The sequence below is a fragment of the Phoenix dactylifera genome, chromosome 12, assembly GCF_051530095.1.
Source record: "Phoenix dactylifera cultivar Ajwa chromosome 12, Ajwa_hap1_PhDact_Kaust_v1.1, whole genome shotgun sequence".
In the NCBI taxonomy this organism is placed as follows: domain Eukaryota; kingdom Viridiplantae; phylum Streptophyta; class Magnoliopsida; order Arecales; family Arecaceae; genus Phoenix; species Phoenix dactylifera.
The window spans coordinates 25229134-25245842 of record NC_143201.1 but is presented as its reverse complement, the minus strand read 5'-3'; the positions used below and the strand labels follow the sequence as shown (position 1 = coordinate 25245842).

Here is a 16709-nt window from a genome sequence, read left to right as displayed (position 1 = left end):
TATTAAGTCGCTCTTTAGGTTTCTATGGCATTAGCTCACTTATCCATACGATTAGTGGGCTAATCAGAGCCAAATGCTCCTTGGGTTGGACGGCAATAATTAGCAGTTAATGGTCCCCCGGGACCCCCCGGCCGGTCACCGATCCGCCCTCCCACCGCCTATAGCCGGTTGTCAGCCGTTGGGATTCAAAATATTGAAGCGCAACCCGACACGGACGCCCTCGTAAAGGACGGCGTAGATCTTTTCGTGCACTTTGTAGAGAAGCCTCCTCCGTCCGATTGGACGAAAGTTGCTCGAGGTTTAATGGTAGGGTTTGAAACTGCTCCCGTGGCCAGTATGCCCTTTTTAAGCGGAAAAAATAAAGAGAGAGAAGAAGAATAAAATCCTCTCCTCTTCAGTCTTCGGACCGTTTCTCTATCTCTCTCTCGATTCGAAGCACAGCTTGCGGAGATCTCAAATGCGCCATCTATCCTTTGCGTCTTCGCTCTCTGCCCTCATCGAGACGGTGGGTTCTTGAATTTTTTTTCGTCTGTTTTGGATTTGGTTTCTTGAGTGCCATCGTCAATTAGGGCTTTACTCTGAGGCGAGTTGCTGGAGATCTCGATCGGTTGTTCCGCTGAATATTGAATTCTTGATGCATTGATGGTTAGGTTTCTTTCAGTTGTTCCTTTCTGGGTTTTGGAGAAGATTTTGATTCAAGAAGTTGTCTTTTTTGATGGTTGGGTGTATTTGGTGGGGCAAATTTAGATAGGTATAGGAAATTTGGCAGCTTGGGTCCTTTATCGATTGGATTTTCTTAGCCTATCTTGCCAATTTGAAATTTTACTTTATATCTATCTTGCCAAGTTAAATTCTTTATCGGTGATTGACCTTCATTTTGATTGGTATTGAATTCGTGAGTTTTATTGTTCATCGCCCATCAAATGGGTGTTCTTGTTGTGAATCTGCTGGGATATGCTGGATCTTAGGTAGATTAAGGATCATATTTTTCCATTTCTTTTTCCAGTCTGCAGTCTTTCTTTTGTTAGAGGAATATATCATCGCCTTCTTGTGTTCCTGATCATGGTTTGGAGATCTTTCTCTCTGGAGTTTTGCGACCAACTGGGGATTGGGGCTTCTGTCTTCACTTCTCAGTTAAGGGACGATGGCAAGCGAAGAGGGAAAGGGCTTTAAGCAAGGTGAAACTTCTGCATCTGCTTCTACATCTGCTTCTACATCTACTTCTAGTGCTGTTCAGGGTGGGCGTGGTGATGAGATTCAAAGACAGCGGTCCTTCCATGGGTAAGTCCTCAAAGTTAATGATGTTGAGACCTGGGTTATCTTCCTTTCTACATCTGGAAACTCTGTCTCGGGTTCCACACTCTGGTGGTCGAGGTTTGAGGTCTGGTATATCCCAATTAATCAGTCCATCAGCAATGTAGTTTTATTAGGATGATGGAAAATGATTGATGGCTATTACAGAGGAGGATTCAGCTAATATATCGGTTGGATTGTTTTGCAGGAGGACTACTGGTCCAACGCGTCGCTCAACCAGAGGGCAGTGGACGCCCGAAGAGGTAATTTTACATGTTTATAGACTTGGCCCTATTACTCATTGTGTTTGGATGAAAGCTAAACAGTTGTATAAATGATGGAAGGAATTGTGATCATAGAAGTGTTTTGCTACACTTCTGCATTATGTAGATTGTAAATGTTGAGGTTACAGAGACCTGATACTTCTGTACCATCACAAGCATATATCCGGCTTTCTATGATCTAGCTCCATGGAAATGTTTTATGATTATTCTACTTGTTTTCCTTCAAATTTTATGTCACATGCTAAGATATTTTCATGTTAATGCAAATCTTATGTTTTATTATTTTGAACAATTGATCCTTTTGTTTTTTTTGGATCAACTCTAAATTGTCTAACAGTAGTTTTCTTGTTTAATGATCATCTATTTATTTTGAATTCTCCTCTAAATTGGCCAAATGATTTAATTATCCCAACATGGGATTATGATTTTCAAAATCCCACCAAGGATATCATCAATGAGCGAGTTTGATAACTGGGGTCCAAGTTCTAGTATTGGAGCAAAAGTCAGCTGAGGCCCAAGTCCAATGCAAAACTTCACAAGCCCTAAAAGGATTACACATTTTTCTTTATTTTCAGGAAAATGTGATCTTACTCAACAAATTATTTGCAGATTGTAGTCCTACAAAATGTAATTGCCCACTATGTTACATAGCAAACAACGCTGGAGCAATGATATTTTTTTTACTTTGTCTCCTGTCTACTGAGTACAACCTCTTTGCATGTGAGGGTAAGGCTGCGTACATCTGACTCTCTCTAGACCCTACAGTGGCAGAGTCTTTTTTATCTCCTATCTACCAAGTAACTTGCTCCTTCGTCATGCCCAATGCTTTCCTGTTTCAACCTTATTTTAACACATTATCTGCAAGCATGAGTCTATTGGGAGTGGTTTTTTGAATTCTGTTGAGCATATTAATGTGCATATTTTATATATATATATATTACTCTCATCTATGACAGGCTATTTTGCTCTTCTATTGCTTTCAAAACTCGTGTTTTTCTGGGTTTATATAGTTAATGTGATGTATTATTTTGATTATACATGCAGGATGCAATACTGCGAAGAGCTGTCCAGAAGTTTAGAGGAAAAAATTGGAAAAAGATAGGTATTCATTATGAAAAATTGACATAACTTATACCCTAATGCTAGATTATGAAAGTGGTCAAGATGGCTTATTCTTTTTTTATGTTGAATTTTATATTAATTAAGTTTATATATATTTTTTTGAAAAAATCATTTAAACATGCTATTCTATCTTCCTGAGCTCTGGCATGCTCAATACCATTCATGGTACATCTATCTGTGGGCTTATTGACAGTTATACGAGGATCGCATTTATTTGACTTTCCAATATGAGTCTTTTCCTAGGAAACTTTGGGAATTGGAGTCAAAGTTGATACTGAATCCATTGATAATTGGACCTTCTGCTACGTTTTGAAAATTTTCAGTGCACTTTTCTTCCTACTCATGGCTTCCATCAATATCATGATTAAAAAAACATGTACAGTATATAATGGTGCAGAACAACTAATTTTCCTTCTGAAAGTCTGCTGTTTTCCATATTTTTATCTATGGATCTGGTATATTTGCCTTTTCTCTTCTTGGCCTGTACTACCAAGTTGATTACAATTTGGTTTGCAAGTCTTACAGGGAAGGTTACCTCCATTTTTGGCTATAAATGGAAATTATATTTAATTCTTTTAATTGCAAACTATTAGCTATAATTTTGGATGCCTAAGTGCATTATCTTTGAACTTACTCTGAAAACATGTACGCAGTGTTGTAGGCATATTTAGCTCCCGGTAATGTTGTTGTCAGCAAATGAATGAACCTTTTATCATGTTCTTTTGTTTTCTCTCGCTCTCTTAATTTTGGAATAAGAGAGAAACACATACATTCTGAGAACATATGCTTGTTCTCTCAATGTCTTGATATACATACATACATACATACATATATATATATTGTATTTGTGGGAAATTATGAAATTCTGTGTTCCTTCTTGAGTCTATTTATTCTGTTTGCCAGATTTTAGTAGTTCACTCTATTCTGCTTGGAAAACTTAAGCTTTCTATTTTACCTCAGCAGATGTTCTTATAGTCAGTTTACTTTAAGCAATTAGAGGTTATATCTTGCATATATGTCAAAATATTTCTTATTTCTTCTCATATATTGAACTTTATATGCATGCTTTGTTACTGTTTTGTCTTTATGCTTTGCAGCCGAATGTTTCCCAGACCGGACCGATGTTCAGTGCTTGCACAGGTGGCAGAAGGTTTTAAATCCTGAGCTTGTGAAAGGACCATGGTCAAAAGAGGTAACATGTTCTAGACGTATGTGATATAATTATGTAACTTATCCATTATTTACTCTGCTTTATTTTTTTTCCAAATTTGGTTGAACTGTTCCTCAGAAAACATTGGATTGACCTGTCCTTAAGTGAAGTAGTGTATTGCTTTTTTCCTTTAACAGGAAGATGAGAAAATCATTGAAATGGTAAACAAATATGGACCAAAGAAGTGGTCCACCATTGCTCAAGCATTACCTGGACGCATCGGAAAACAATGCCGGGAAAGGTATGCCAGTTAGGATCACATGAATTCATATCGGTCTTTTATCATTTCCACTTGGTGATTTTGTAATTTCTTTCTCTATTACATCTCTAAAAATCCAATGATTAGTTTTAGTTACATTCAATTTTTAATAAAAAATTTGGTGCCAAATTTGACTAAAATTGATCACTATTAAGATTTGAGCAAGTGTTGAGTTTTTAAAATATTATGGTACCAGCCTAGCATAAACACATGATATAAAGCTGTTTTATATTTGTAGAATATATGTGCATACATTCACATAACCATATAACTAGTAAAGAAGACAACTTGGATAACTTTGCAGACGAACACAATGGAGTGACTATCTATATTTAACATTGCCCTTAACCTTAAGAGGGATCTCCACAAAGAATTTGCTAAATAATGTAGAATAGTGCACATGGCAATAGTACTTGAAATTAGAAGAGGCATGCAAAGGTTGTAGTATAACAGTAAGGAGCGGCAATGTAGGCCAAAATCTTTCAAACCCTATACAAATACAGATCCAGTCCATATTGGGTTTGAATCAAGGAAATTGTGCTTAATTTATTGCCTTTGTTTGGATTCAGATCCCACCGAACAGATCCAAAGACGTTCAATTTCTTTTACATACATGCAAGTCCAAACTTTAGTCCTGATAACATGATCTTATATACTGAGTTCTGCCTGTCCTATCTCCCTTTCTTTCTCCATCCGTTGTACCTTCTTCCTGACTAAGCCCATTCACTCCCATTCCCATTCCTCTCCCTTACCCATTCACTCCTACATGGTGATGCCACATGCAACATTAAACTCGCAACAGGAACCACTCGATGGCCCTATCGAGTAATGGCACCACTAGTAGGAACTGCATTCACTAACCCTAACTCCACTCCTTGCCACTTGATGCCATGGTACTCTAGGCTACCTAGGCACCTACCTAGACCATGATCCCACCTGCCTCTGTACAGATTTTCTGTAAACCCATGCCCTTTCCCATCTTCCCACCTTTACACTGTTCCCTTTTATTGCCATTGTCTCACTCCTTCCCTTGTCCCAGATTCCTTTCCCAACTTCCAACATATTTCCTTGCATATCCTCCCTATTCTCCAATTACCCATCTTATCCTAATTTGAGACCATATCCAATCAGGTAATGGAGTTAGGTCCTTGGTCCTTTATTGAGCTTGGATCATGTACAGAGCCAACAATGCCCCTTTGGATTCAAACCGTAGGTATCGACCCTTTGTTTCTTTTGGTAGCAGCAAGTAGAATCGACAGAAGATGTGGCTTAGCTATGGGTTCAATGAAGTAGCTCCAAATGTTGAGGGCAATTTTTTCCATTAATGGATGCTACGATGCTTTAAGGAGTTAGGTCTTTTTGTGAGCATCTTAAGATGATAGTGGTTTAATGATTGCCATTCCATAGGTGTAGGTATGTATAAAAGTCAGCTGATTTTAGCTGGGCCGGCAAACACTCAATTGAAAGGGAAAGTTCGATATGCAATCTACTGCTAACGGCAAAGACCTGCTGTTCCACTAATTAAGTTAGAAGCACATAAACGAACCATGTGATGAAGTTAGGTGTCCATCCAAGCTAAGATTTTAAGCTTGATTAGTAGAATGGAGGACAAGTATGAAAGGCAAATGATCCACATGTTCACCACATATGAGGAAATTGGGACAAAAAGCATTCTTGGACCCTTTGTGGAGGTAGGTTCCCAGCCAAGGAAGATTTTAAGCTTGATAGTTGGAACAAAGACATGTCTGAATGACAAAGGATCCCAGTACTCACCTAGAGAGGAGGAACCAGAGGTAATTTAGACATGGTGTCTAGTATGTGATGAACGTTAATTCACATGAAAAGAAGATAGAAGATGGTCAAGATGATGTCAGTTGAGGGTAAATGACAATGACTGGAAGTCAAGAATCGTGAACTATGAAAATGCATGGTTGTGTCAAGGGGTGTTTGGATTTGGCGAAGTCGATTAAAGGTTTGATGAACTCTTAGATGAGCAAAAACCCAGAAGGTGAACATATCCAATAGTAAGTATTGTGTGGTTCTAGTAGGTTATCAAGCCATGGGTTAGCTACGAGTACAGGACTGACCCATTTGCAGTAATGCTGCAGAGTAACAAAGATGATTTAGACCCTAAGACCAGCAGAATGGTCATTAATTCTATGAGATGAGTAGGATCCAATAAAACAATAAGCCTAGTTAATAAAGAGTAAAACATCAAATATGGGAAGCACTGGATGGTTTGGGCCAGTATAGGCTCATGATATGACTAGTAAATTAGCAAGATAATGGATTTGGGCAAATTCTCTTAAAATGGGTATCACTGAGCAAATTTAACAAAAGTGGGGCAAACTGGAGACATTGAATGCTAATGTTCACAAAATGAGGTGCAGATTGTGACTTAGCAGAAAGGAGGAAGAGTCTGAGGGTTTACTGGACCATGAGTAGGCCTATTGGAGCTAAGAGAGGTAGATCCAGCACAAATTTGACCTGCTCTCAGTGAAAAATCAGGGTGCTGATCCTTTAACTGACATCAAGCATAGCAAGGCTCCAAAAACCTTGATGACCCTGATGGACCCCAGAGATAGAGGGAGAGAGTGTAGATGACCTTTTAAACAGCACCAGAACATAAAATTATCAATAGTTTGGAGGATACCAAACAAAAATCTCTTCAGATTACTATTCATCGTTGTTCGCAAAAGTAGCAAAATAACTCCTAATTGTCCTGATGTTACAACCATTAGACAGGACTAGAAGAGAGCCTTCAAGGAGTTTCTCAGAGGGCCCAAGAAATGACATGTTTGCTGACCTCTCTAGAGCTTCTCAAATTTTTGATGAAATTTGAACCTCTTAGTGCATCGTTATCAGTACACAAAAGAGAATAAATAAATAAAATAGAGGATGCCTACTGACTGATTGGTGAAGTCTCTTGTTTTGATACAAGACACCCAATTCATTTCTACCCTTGATCTGGTATTCAGCCAGGCTTCAACTTCTGATTCTCAAAAAAGGTATATGGTAAAAGTTCTTACTGTGATGCTTTTCTGTGTGCACCAGGGGTGGTAGTTTGGAGAATCTTCAAATTCCCAAGAAATGGATAGGGACCTGTCACTTTATTGGTGTCTGCCGACTAACAGAGTTACTGGTTTTTGGTGATGGTTTAGGCACAGGCAGAGGCAATTAAAGATTTTGTTTTGCATGGATTCGACCTTTTGTTTTGATCAACTACAGTATGCCCAGATCCTTGAAGATTCATCTTTGAAGTCACTCAAAGATTTTATGTGCAATTTTTGAAATGATACTATGATACTTGAAGTGAATTGTTAATCCAGTAAAGCTTGTAAGTTAATGTTGCATGATTTAACTATTTTTACATGCTAAATTTGTGTTCAGTAGCTTATCTTAGGTTTGTAAAGATTTGAATGCTTTAAATGGAATACAAGCTTCTAAACTGATCGACTTCTACATATTGAATATGCATTTAGTAGCTTCTTTACCCTGATACTAATGTAATTTACTTTGAATCAAGCTCATTTTGTAATAGTTGTTGAATTTACCATGAAGTGATTGTTTGGACTACTAGTTGGTAACTGAAACTTCTTTTTTTGGTTTATACTGCACTAATATTTGGAAACTGCAGAATCATAGCTTCATTAGATTTTGAACTTAAAACCATTTTTTCCCAGTCTCTGAACCTTCAGTCCTTTTGATTTTGATTTGTCATTTCACTGTCAATGAATCTACTGATTGTGAAAGTATTACATTTTAGGTGGCACAATCATCTTAACCCTGCTATTAACAAGCAGGCATGGACTCAAGAAGAGGAGATAGCACTGATTCATGCTCATCAAGTTTATGGAAATAAGTGGGCAGAGTTGACAAAATTTTTACCAGGCAGGTGTGTATCTGAAACTTTAGCTGTCCACTGAAGGTAATGAACCCAATTTTCAAATGTTAGAATTTGTAAAAGAGGGCAATCCTTAGCGCAATGGTAAGGGTGCTTCATTGTGACTTGGATGTCATAGGTTCAAAATACGCAAACAACCTCTCAGTATGCGAGGATAAGGTTGCATACATCTGACCCTTTCCGGACCTATAATGGCAGGAGCCTTGTGCATTGGACACCCCCTTTTTTATGTTAGAAATTGTAAAAATTCCTTGCAAGCACTCTTTTCAGGGCTTTCCTGCCAATTTGCTATATTGGAATTAGACATTTATATATCTTTATTTCTTGCCTCGTAAAATATGTTCTGCAATAAATTGATGTTTATGTACGTGTGTATATTTTTGTTTTTGCAGCCTTGCAGAGAACCATATGTGCATTCTTTTGTCTGCGCATGCATGCTTTCTATTGCAGTGGGGTGCATCATAAATGTGCTTCATATCCACATTTGTTCAATATCTTCAATTTTGTTCATATCTTCTTAAGAATTTGATTTTTTTTTTTTTGTATTGGTGTCAGATATGCATTATGATACCATTGCACATAAACACATATTGTTTTCTGTTTTTTATCTTATTTAATTTATTATTCCTGTGACTATATATTGGTGCCACTCAACTTTTCTTTGCTCACTGAACTCAACATTTTTTTCTTTTTATTCAAATTGCTTTTGTTGGTGAATATTGAAAACCATTGTGCTATGCATCATCAGGACAGACAATGCTATAAAGAATCATTGGAACAGCTCTGTAAAAAAGAAATTGGACTCATATCTGGCATCAGGTCTGCTAGCCCAGTTCCAAGGCCTGCCTCATGCAGAAAATCCTGCCCAGTGCATCTCTTCATCTGTAGTGAATCGACAAAGCAGCGAAGATAGTGGCGTTAAAGACAGACAAGAGGTTGAAGATTCATCAGAATGTAGCAAAGGGTCATCATCAGCCTTGGTCAGTTGCTATCAATCTGATTATGAATTGGCAATTTCAGTTCATGATGATATAAAACTTGTGGAGGCTGCCAAGAAGAAAGATATACAAGATTCTCAGTTGTCAATGTGCTCCAAAGAATATTACACTTCCATGGAGGAAATTGAGTGCATTGTTCCTGAAATAGAATGTGAACCTATGGTTTCTGTAACTGCTCCCTGTCAAAATTTACATGAGATTGAAGTATCAGAAAGATTGGCTAACCAAATGGTCTCACAAGAATTGCCCAACTCTTTGCTGGAGGCAACCCAGAGATTACCAGAGTTAAAAAGGACATCAGAATACCATACACACTGTGTTGAAAATCATCAAAACAAATCTGCTTTGTTTCCAGATTCTGGAGGACTGAAAATGCCTACTTGTATCACAAACAGTGGTTTAGAATCTGAGAACCAGGATAAAATTTTGATGGCTGAAGCTGCTTGCTGTAGTGGAAATATTTTTGGGGCAGAAATGCATCAAGATATTAGCATGGCAGATCCTATTACTGCGCCAAACATTATAAATATGGATTACTACTTGGGATCTGTAAGTTCCCAACCTGATTTTTACAGTTCTTTGGCTTATAGGAATTTTATTTCATGCTCACAGCCTCAATATCCAGCCAATTCATCAGATATGCTGGGGAACTCATATTGTCAGAGTTTGATGACTGTAGTTCCTCCATCTTATATATGTCCAGATAATGGAAAACCAGTTTATAGAAGTGATGATGCTGTGACCAGAAACATTTCTGTTGGAACTCAAGATTCAGAACTTATTACATGCATGTATGGTGGTGCTAGGTCTAAGATTTGTGTGCCTGAAGACCAGGACAAAGAAAATGAAACTCTGGAGCAAACCTATATGGAAATGATGGATTCTGAGCCTCCAAATGCCACTGACAACATTACATCATCAGATGAAAATCCAGCAGTACAGACCGAAGAACATCAGGATGCTGGAGCTCTATTTTATGAACCTCCTCGTTTTCCAAGTTTGGAAATTCCATTTGTCAGTTGCGACCTTATATCCTCTGGTGATCTTCAGCAAGCATACAGTCCTCTTGGAATTCGGCAGCTGATGATGTCTTCTACACCATGCAGCCTATGGGATTCACCTTCTCATGATGACAGTCCTGATGCTTTACTCAAAAATGCTGCCAGAAGCTTCATATGCACCCCTTCCATTATGAAGAAACGACAACGTGAACTGTTGTCACCTTTGCAGGAACGGAGAATTGACAAGAAATCTGGGATAGACACGGATCATGTGTTATTGTCAACACCTTCTATAAGCAGAACTAATAATTCCTTAATTGATACCATGAACGATGAAGGTGTTGCTCCCAGAATTTCTTCCTGTTCTAGTGAGGTCGATGCTCTTTATCCTTCAGATCATCAGAAAAAGAAACATGAGATTTGTTTGGAGCAGAAAGAAAATTTGGACCCAACTCATAGTTATCAAAAGGATGAAGGTGCTTCTATGGAAGCCAAAGCCAGGATTTCAAGCAAAGAAACCAATACCAGTATTTTTCAAGCTAAGAAGGAACAATGTGCAACTGCCATATGTGCCCCAACTAAACTTGATGCTCATGTTACAGAAAATGAAGTAAGTATTTCCTAACTAGTATTTTCTCTTCTCCACAGTATATACATATGATGCATCTTCATGTTAATGCACAATGATATCATTACATGAAGCATATAACTAGCAAAAGATTTCCCAACCTCGGTTTCCTTGCATCGCATAAGGAAAATAAGCCAAGCTTGAGTAACTCAGCTAAGTTTTGGCTTGTTTTTATGTTATATAATGCAAAATGAGTTCATCGTGCATATAATAACTATTATATAATGTTATAATGACTATTTAATTAATATTTCTGGAATTATAAATATCCATAGTTTATGTTGCCTTTGAGATTACTTGGTGCAAAATCAATCGAGCTGAGCAAAGCCACTTTTGTTTTGTAAAATTCAATTAGCTGACTTTTTGGTAGGTTTTTCATGGGCTAGCTTAGCTGGGCCGATAAAAGTGCCTAGACCAAGCTGTGTGAAGCTCGCATAGCTAAAATCATGTGCTGTATCTTGTGTGCTTTGTGAGCTTCGAATCACATCATCTGTACATATGCTCATTTATCCTTTTATGATCCCTTGGTGTATCTCTGTAAGGATGCACATTACCTTTTGCTAGAAAAGAACTGGGTCTGTTTCCAATTCCAAGTGGCTGTAATGCTCTGTTTACTGCTAGAAAAGTTACTGCATTTTGTTGAGAAGTCACTTGTGTAACTTAGAACGTGTTAATGATGTTAGTGATGGTGATCTTTTCCCATGTTATATGTGTAAACTGGGTAAATTGGCTTGCTGAATTGGTTTGGAGTAGGCGTTCACATTCTTAACTAGGTGTCTAGTTTTGGTTTTCATATATTACCTTAAATCCAATGTCTTCTTCTCAAATTTCACATTTTATGATTGTTGAAATTTGAAGAATGAGGATGGATAGTTTACTAAGAATGTATTGAATGAATTATTTGAGATAGACCAAATATGTAGTATATGGCTGCTGCCCTAGTGTTACGGATATGGATTAACAACTGAAAATGAAGTATGTTTAGTGATTATGGTTTGCCAAATGTGTCCAACTTGTTCTGTGGACAGAATGCTTCAGCTTGAGCAAAAGCATTGACCTTGATTACTGATGAGCATTGTTCCTAAATGACTTTTAGTAGATAACGGAGTTGTTCTGGAGGGATTTTTGATATGATTGTGAGTGTTTTGTAAGTAGATCTTATGTTGCTGCTCTACCTATTAATGCAGCCGCCTGCTGGAGTTCTTGTTGAACATAATACCAATGACATGCTGTTGTTTTCAACTGATCAAGATGGGCATCCTGTAAATGGACATATGAGAACTGCTGCTAGGTCTTTGGAAGACCAAACTTTCACAAGTTTTGAGATTACATCAAACAAGGGTCACTCAGATGCTCGATCTGAATCTTTATCTGATCTTTCTGCCCCCCTGTCTCCTAGAGTTGGTGGAAGTAAGCTGGAACAGCGACAGGTTCCAATTACATCAGCACAACGTGCCCTGTCAGTGCATCCATCAGCGGTTTCAGTTGAAAAGCATGGTTCATCGATTGACATGGACCTTGAAAACTTAAACATGTAAGATCAACTAAGGCAACCCATGATTAATGCCAATTTTAGCGGTTGACCCTTTTTTTCCCTTTCTGTACAGTTGAAGATTTTTGAGAACTGTATCGTTACTTTGCATGCTGCAGTCTGCTATTAGTGAAATGTTCGATGTTTTTTTCGCTATATGCAGTTTGTTGTGTTTCTAGATCCTAATCAATTTCGATTGCATTCTCAACAGTTAAAAAGGTATGCCAAGTTGTGGTATGTGTGGGCATCTGAGCAACAGTTTTCCAATATGCTCTAGTTCAACTGGACAGCAATACATAATCTGTTATAATTATATTTGGACCAATAAGAAAAATAATCCTCCTGTCAGTATATTGTTCCATGTGTGAGTTAAACAATGCTTTTTTTCCTGCTTAGGAAGTATTACATTCAATTATGCTTTAGTTATAGCTACATGGTGTCTATGTTTGTCACAGATCTTCTTTATAGTATTTTGTATAATAGCAACTGTCTGAGGAAACAAAATGCATGGAATTATATGTATGTGTGAACCAAATTTGTACATAATGGTAAGTATAAAAAAAATGTTTTGTCAAGTTCTATTGTTCTCCAGGATGATACACTATATACTAACTGAAATTACTGACTTGCTTTTAATAGACCTCTTTCTGTTCTTTAAATAAGCATCATGAAACAGTAGGAGAATCAGATTCTACTAATTTATAGGGTGCAAGAAAGACATGCTATTTAGATGAAATGGAATAGTTGGTTTATTTTTGTCTCCACCAAGTCTTCTTTGTTCACAGTGAGAGTAATCTCTTTGGATGACCAATTCCTTCCAACATATCATTTGTGGATTAGATGCTTGCATTCTTTAGCACATATTTATTTCTTTAATTTGTTTCTGCCCAATTACTTTCTTTGCAAATAGCTCTGCATTTGACTGTATATCACTATTATGACTGGAACTTTGTTCTATGTTATTTTTAGAGTTTTACTTCGAGATACTAATGCCTGTGGAAGCAAATAACTGGATGGGTGGAAGTTTTTTGCATAATGAATTTTATTGAATCGTAGATATCATAATTATGCTTTCATATTGGGTTCTGCAACTTTTAGTCAGCTAGATATGCGAGAATTTAGTAAATAATTTAAGAGACAGTGGCATATTTTGTTTAACTAATATGGTATAGTGGGTGTGCCTGCACTCTTTGCCATCTTTAATCTGGTTTCCTTTTTTTGTTTTAACAGTTTTGCTGACACACCGGGCATCAAAAGAGGGATAGAATCTCCTTCAGCATGGAAATCTCCTTGGTTTATGAATTCACTTCTTCCAGGACATAGAATCGATACAGATATAACATTTGAGGTACCTGAAGTATTACTGGTGACTATCTGAGTCATATATGGGCCTAAAAAGTTCACCAATATCCTTATTTGGATAAACTTTATTAGGGGCTATTTGGATATTCTTGCAGGAATATCTTGCAAGAATCAGGCCTGTTAGCCCACCCAACCCGGCATCTTCTAAAGGCCCGCTGAAGTGCCAGCCTAAATCCTAGCTTGTGGGCCTGTTGGTCTGCAGGAAAAAAAGATGACCCATGGAGGTTTTCTTTTTCTTCCTACAGGATTTTGTCTGGTGGGGGAGTTGGGTTGATATGGGCCATGCTCATATGGGCTTCCCAATCTATGAATCCAGCAAAAATTCAGCCTAGATCCTGTTGGATTACCCAAACAGACCCTTAATAAGACCAATTGCTTTGGATGACCTTTGCAAGATACAAATGATGCCTGAAATTTTAATGATACAATATGAAAAGTTGGCTCAAATTACCTCGAATTCAAGAAAAGATAAAGTGTAGGGCTCCCTTGTTTTCATTACATTCATTTCATTTCAGTTCATTGATTCGTTTTATGGAGTTTAAACTAGAGACATTTTAGCTTTCATTTCATGATTGATTTTTGTCATTTGTTTTCGATATCTTATGAACCTTGAAGTTCTTTTACTCACTTTTAGTAGCTCTGGTCTCTGATCTTTCCAGGACATAGGGTACTTCGTGAGCCCGGGAGACAGAACCTATGATGCCATTGGACTGATGAGACAGTTAAGTGAGCACACTGCTTCTGCTGTGGCCGAGGCACAGGAGGTATTGGCAAGTGGAAGCCCTGGAGTGGCTTTTGACAAAAGACACTCGGGCAAGGAAGATTTCCAGAAAGAAAATATTCAGTCAGACAAAGAACTGGGAGATCATCCTGTGACACCAAAAGTCATGGTAGTATGCTCTTGATGTTTTAAGTTTCTCCCCTCCTGCTATAGTTCTCACTAGACCGGCTTAGTTCTGAGTCCACATTTTTTATGTCAGTAATTGATCTGCCATCTGCATTGACATTCCCGCTGGGTCATCCTCCTCTGGCATGGGTGGATGTGATACTGCACAAAAGTGCTTCAAAGCTTTCATATGCAACATGGGCAGCAGATCTAGCCCCCTCAAATACAAATTTTGTATGAGGACAATGCTGAACTTAGCATTGTCTTGCTGCTAGGCTCTTGATGACTTTAATCTGTCAGTGCAATTTTCTTATTCTGGATCCACATTTTCAATGCCATTGATGGATCTGCCATCTTCATTGACGTCCCCACCAAGACTGTCCTCCTATATTAGGTGGACGTGATACTTAACATGAAGGGACAACATAGACAACAGATCTAGCCACCTGAACACGAATGTTGTGTGAGGACAATTCAGAACTTAGCATCATCTACTTCTAACCTGGAGCAACTAAAAGATCTGCTAGTGCAATTTGCTCATAATATTTGTAATGTCCTTGTGATGACTTGAAAGGCTAACATGTTTATCTGAAGATGGTCAAATTGTTAGGGGGGGATCTAGAATTCAAAGCATCTAACCTATACCAAAGTTTAGGGAAGGAGATTATTAAAATGGCTTTGAAAAAAAGGAAATCTATGATTTTTGTATCACATATAACTATAGATAATATTTGTTTTGACATTATTGACCTTATTAGCATGTTTATGATATGTGATAGAAATGTAACTTCTGAACATTTGTGTCTCCTTCATACATTTTGTCTAGAAGCTTTTTCTTTCCTCCTTATCAATATCTTTTTTTTTATTTTCTTTTTTCTTTTAACAAGCAACACTTAGGCATGCTATTTTTAGTTTTTAACAAGAAGTAAACCTCTGTATATTTTTTCATGATTTAACTTTATTCTACTAACATTTTGAATGTTTCCCAGATGGAGGCGCGAGTTCTTGATTTCAGTGCATGTGCAACACCTGTCAGGAAAACAGAAAATAAGAAAGTAGGCAATATGGGAACTTCAGTAAACTTCTCAAGCCCATCTTCTTATCTTATGAAGGGATGCCGGTAGCTGGTTGTTGTCCGTTATGCCAAAAGTAAATATCTATATTGTGTTGATGTTATTATAGTAATACTTATATGCCTGTTGCTGTCGTCGCTCTTGATTTGTCTTATTCTGGTTTTTAGGGATATTTTTATGTGTTTCAAGTTCAAGTTGGTCCTGCATTTTTCCAATTACAAGACAGCTAACCGGGTCTTTGATGAAGGGCCTCATCCAAATATATAATGTTTAATTTTATGTTCTTCCATTGAACCATGTTATTTACTTTCCCATTCGGCTCAGTTTCTCTGATACCTTTCTTTCCTTATTCCTGTCATCTAGCCCTTTCACGTAGATTATGGTCTTATTTTGTTGGTAATAGTAAGAGCAAGCAAATCTTTCGCTTGCTATTGGAAGAAAGGAAATCTCAGAGAGAAACTTGAGGAAGCATCACTGCTTGTAGTTATTATAAAGTATTACAAGAAGTCATTGATCAGAAGATCAAATTGTCGGTTAAAAATTGTAAATATCACTTTTCTTTGCTTAGAAGACTTATAAACCTGCATCTACCCAAAGCTATCGTATAGCTGTTTGTAGTTAAATGTACCACAAACCTCAACATTTTCTTTGTTCCATTTATTCTGTATGATTACCGCAAGAGCAGCATAAAACACCAGGCAAAAATGCTATATGAAGCTGGGATTAAACATCTTCCTTCTCTGTAGAATTCCTTCTAAGCATTATTCAGAGAGGGATGAGCTCAGTGGAAGCATATTGACAGGTAGTATATCCTCATGTGCGTCCTACATCATGTGCAATGCATATGCTGAATGCTTGTAAACTAATATGAGAACCAACCCTTACAAAAAAGGCATGGGAACCAACTCTGGAACCAAAATGCTCTTCCTTGGGTACCAAAAAATTGGTGAATCATTTGCGGCATTCAATCTCCATGACAGGCTGTCATATTTGAAACAGATTTCAGAATGAAATTTATGTATACTTTATGTGATCTGCTTTTATGCATACGCTGTGGTCCTGACTTGCTCGAATGGCTTATATGGTCCTGAAGTACTCCTGGCACCCAGGAATGAGTGGCATCTTGCTCCACATTAATGGAAAACCCCATGTTCTTTC

General features: G+C 37.6%; 1 protein-coding gene across 2 annotated transcripts; it reads left to right on the top strand.

Annotated features, from left to right (window-relative positions):
- Positions 1–327: 327 nt before the first annotated feature.
- LOC103714531 (transcription factor MYB3R-1-like) lies at positions 328–15863 on the top strand. Of its 2 annotated transcripts, XM_008801925.6 has the most exons (13): positions 348–505; positions 1007–1281; positions 1502–1556; positions 2622–2679; positions 3797–3891; positions 4047–4150; positions 7935–8063; positions 8821–10681; positions 11887–12233; positions 13461–13578; positions 14252–14482; positions 15468–15627; positions 15719–15863. In XM_008801925.6, exons 2-12 carry the CDS (start codon positions 1145–1147, stop codon positions 15600–15602), a joined length of 3270 nt encoding a protein of 1089 aa, XP_008800147.4. In that variant the 5' UTR covers positions 348–505; positions 1007–1144; the 3' UTR covers positions 15603–15627; positions 15719–15863. The 2 variants fall into 2 exon arrangements, with proteins under 2 accessions (XP_089782541.1, XP_008800147.4); XM_089926415.1 differs by having other exon boundaries at positions 328–505; positions 15468–15863.
- The last annotated feature ends 846 nt before the right edge of the window (positions 15864–16709 follow it).

What these genes read in the sequence shown, in the direction of transcription:
- LOC103714531 (XM_089926415.1), top strand. Translation starts at nt 1,145, where the DNA reads ATGGCAAGCGAAGAGGGAAAGGGCTTTAAGCAAGGTGAAACTTCTGCA. An exon ending in GGCAGTGGACGCCCGAAGAG is followed by an intron (nt 1,557 to 2,621) that starts GTAATTTTACAT and finishes TTATACATGCAG; the next exon opens with GATGCAATACTGCGAAGAGC. An exon ending in CTCATGTTACAGAAAATGAA is followed by an intron (nt 10,682 to 11,886) that starts GTAAGTATTTCC and finishes CTATTAATGCAG; the next exon opens with CCGCCTGCTGGAGTTCTTGT.